General features: G+C 48.8%; 1 protein-coding gene across 1 annotated transcript; it reads left to right on the forward strand.

The window, feature by feature from the left end:
- The first annotated feature begins 1,060 nt into the window (after positions 1 to 1,060).
- LOC142625500 (uncharacterized) lies at positions 1,061 to 1,612 on the forward strand. Its single transcript, XM_075799142.1, has one exon. It carries the CDS (start codon positions 1,061 to 1,063, stop codon positions 1,610 to 1,612), a length of 552 nt encoding a protein of 183 aa, XP_075655257.1.
- The last annotated feature ends 641 nt before the right edge of the window (positions 1,613 to 2,253 follow it).

A 2,253-nucleotide genomic window follows, 5' to 3' on the forward strand; every position in this document is an offset into this window, starting at 1 on the left:
CAACGAAGAGTTGACTCACCTGGACGACCTGGGGGAGACATTTGATACCCTCAGAAAATACCAGATGAAGCTGAATCCTAGTAAGTGTGTGTTCGGGGTGGCTTCAGGAAAGTTCTTAGGATTCATGGTATCCCAAAGGGGAATAGAAGCAAATCCGGAGAAGGTGCAAGCAATACTCAGCATGGCGTCACCCAAGACCGTCAAAGAAGTCCAAAAGCTCACGGGAAGGATAGCTACACTCAATAGGTTCGTCTTTAAAGCAACGGACAAATGCCTCCCATTTTTCAAAACATTGAAGCAAGCTTTCTCCTGGACTGACGAATGTGAGGTAGCCTTTCAAGAGCTCAAGCGTTACCTCGGTAGCCCGCCTATCTTGAGTCCCTCAAAAGCAGGGGAAACCTTTTATTTATACCTGGCAGCATCAGCCACGGCCGTCAGTGCGGCCTTAGTTCGAGAGGAAGATAAGAAGCAGCTTCTAGTTTACTATGTCAGTCAAGCCTTCCAGGGAGCAGAGGCCAGGTATCCCAGGATTGAGAAGATCGTTTTCGCCCTAATAGTGGCTTCACGAAAGCTACGTCCGTACTTCGAAGCACACCCTATCCTCGTAATGACGGACCAACCTATCAGAAAATCCATGAACAAACCTGAAGCAGCTGGGAGAATGGTCTAGTGGGCAGTCGAACTTAGCCAGTTCGACATCGAATACCATCCCAGAATGGCCATCAAGGCGCAAGCTCTAGCAGACTTCATCGCCGAGTTCACCCTTCCAAAAGATGACGATGGCAAAGACGAGGTTAAATAATGGACGATTCAGACTAACGGATCGTCAGCCCAAAAGAGGGGGGGAGTAGGGGTCATTATAAACACCCCCAGTGGAGAAAAACTCCAATATGGAGTCCAACTAAAATTCCCAGCGACCAACAACGAGGCTGAGTACGAAGGCATACTGACGGGACTAAGACTCGGCCAAGCTCTTGGGATTAAGAACCTGCTTATTCAGAGTGACTCGAAGCTGGCAATAGGGCAGATCAGGGAAGAGTATGAGGCGAAAGAAGAAAGGATGCAGAAGTACCTCAAGCTGATTAAACATTTAGCCTGTGGGTTCGATAAGCTGGATTTCGTTCGAATCCCGAGAGACCGGAATGCGGCGGCAGATGAGGTCGCCAAAATAGCCTCGTCTGAAGAAGAACCAACGAACAGTGAAATTCTCATGGAGATTCAGAAACACCCCAGCATCGAAGAAGTCCCAGTATTGTCCATCCAGAGCATAGGTGGTTGGATGGCACCGATCGTCTCATACCTTCAAGACGGGCATCTCCCTCGTGACTCAGTGGAAGCTAGGAAGATTAAAGCAAGAGCGGCCAGATTTACAATTTTGAATGATACCTTATACAAAAGAGGGTTCTCCCTACCTTATCTGAAGTGCATCGACGAGGAAGAAGCCAAGTACGTCCTTCATGAAATCCACGAAGGAATTTGCGGAGACCACGCTGGGCCTAGATCCCTGGTAAGCAAAGTTGTTAGAGCAGGATATTTCTGGCCAACCATGCAGGTAGACGCTACGGAGCTCGTCATGAGGTGCGATAAGTGCCAGAGATTCGAGAATGTCTAGAGGCTGCCAGCAGAAAAGATGACGACGATTTCCTCCCCATGGCCATTCGCACAATGGGGGATTGATATCGTCGGCCCATTACCACAGGGAAGAGGACAAGTAAGATTCCTGATCGTCGCTATCAACTACTTCACTAAATGGGTCGAAGCAGAAGCAATAGCAACGATCACAAAGGCGAGAATCCGTAGCTTCGTATAGAGAAATATAATTTGCAGGTTCGGGATTCCGTGAACGATTATTTCAGATAATGGCCGACAGTTCGACAGCTAGGGATTCAGAGACTTTTGCTCAGGGCTAGGTATCAGGAATAAGTTCTGGTCACCTGGACACCCGCAGTCAAACGGACAAACTGAAATAACTAATCGAACACTGCTCAGAATCATCAAAGCCCGGCTAGACGAAGCTAAGCGCGCGTGGCCGGAAGAATTGCCCAATGTCTTGTGGGCCTACAGAACAACAGCAAGAACCTTAACGGGAGAGACGCTTTTCAGGCTCACTTATGGCACTGAAGCGGTAATCCCAGTCGAGGTGGGTATGGCCAGCACCAGGTGAGAAGTGTTCCGCGAGGAGAACAACGACGACCAACTTCGAATCAATCTGGATTGCTTAGACGAGGTAAGGGACAAGGCCTCTAACATGAC

This window comes from Castanea sativa, chromosome 2 (genome assembly GCF_040712315.1).
Source record: "Castanea sativa cultivar Marrone di Chiusa Pesio chromosome 2, ASM4071231v1".
NCBI lineage: Eukaryota > Viridiplantae > Streptophyta > Magnoliopsida > Fagales > Fagaceae > Castanea > Castanea sativa.

What these genes read in the sequence shown, in the direction of transcription:
- LOC142625500 (XM_075799142.1), top strand. Translation starts at nt 1,061, where the DNA reads ATGCAGAAGTACCTCAAGCTGATTAAACATTTAGCCTGTGGGTTCGAT.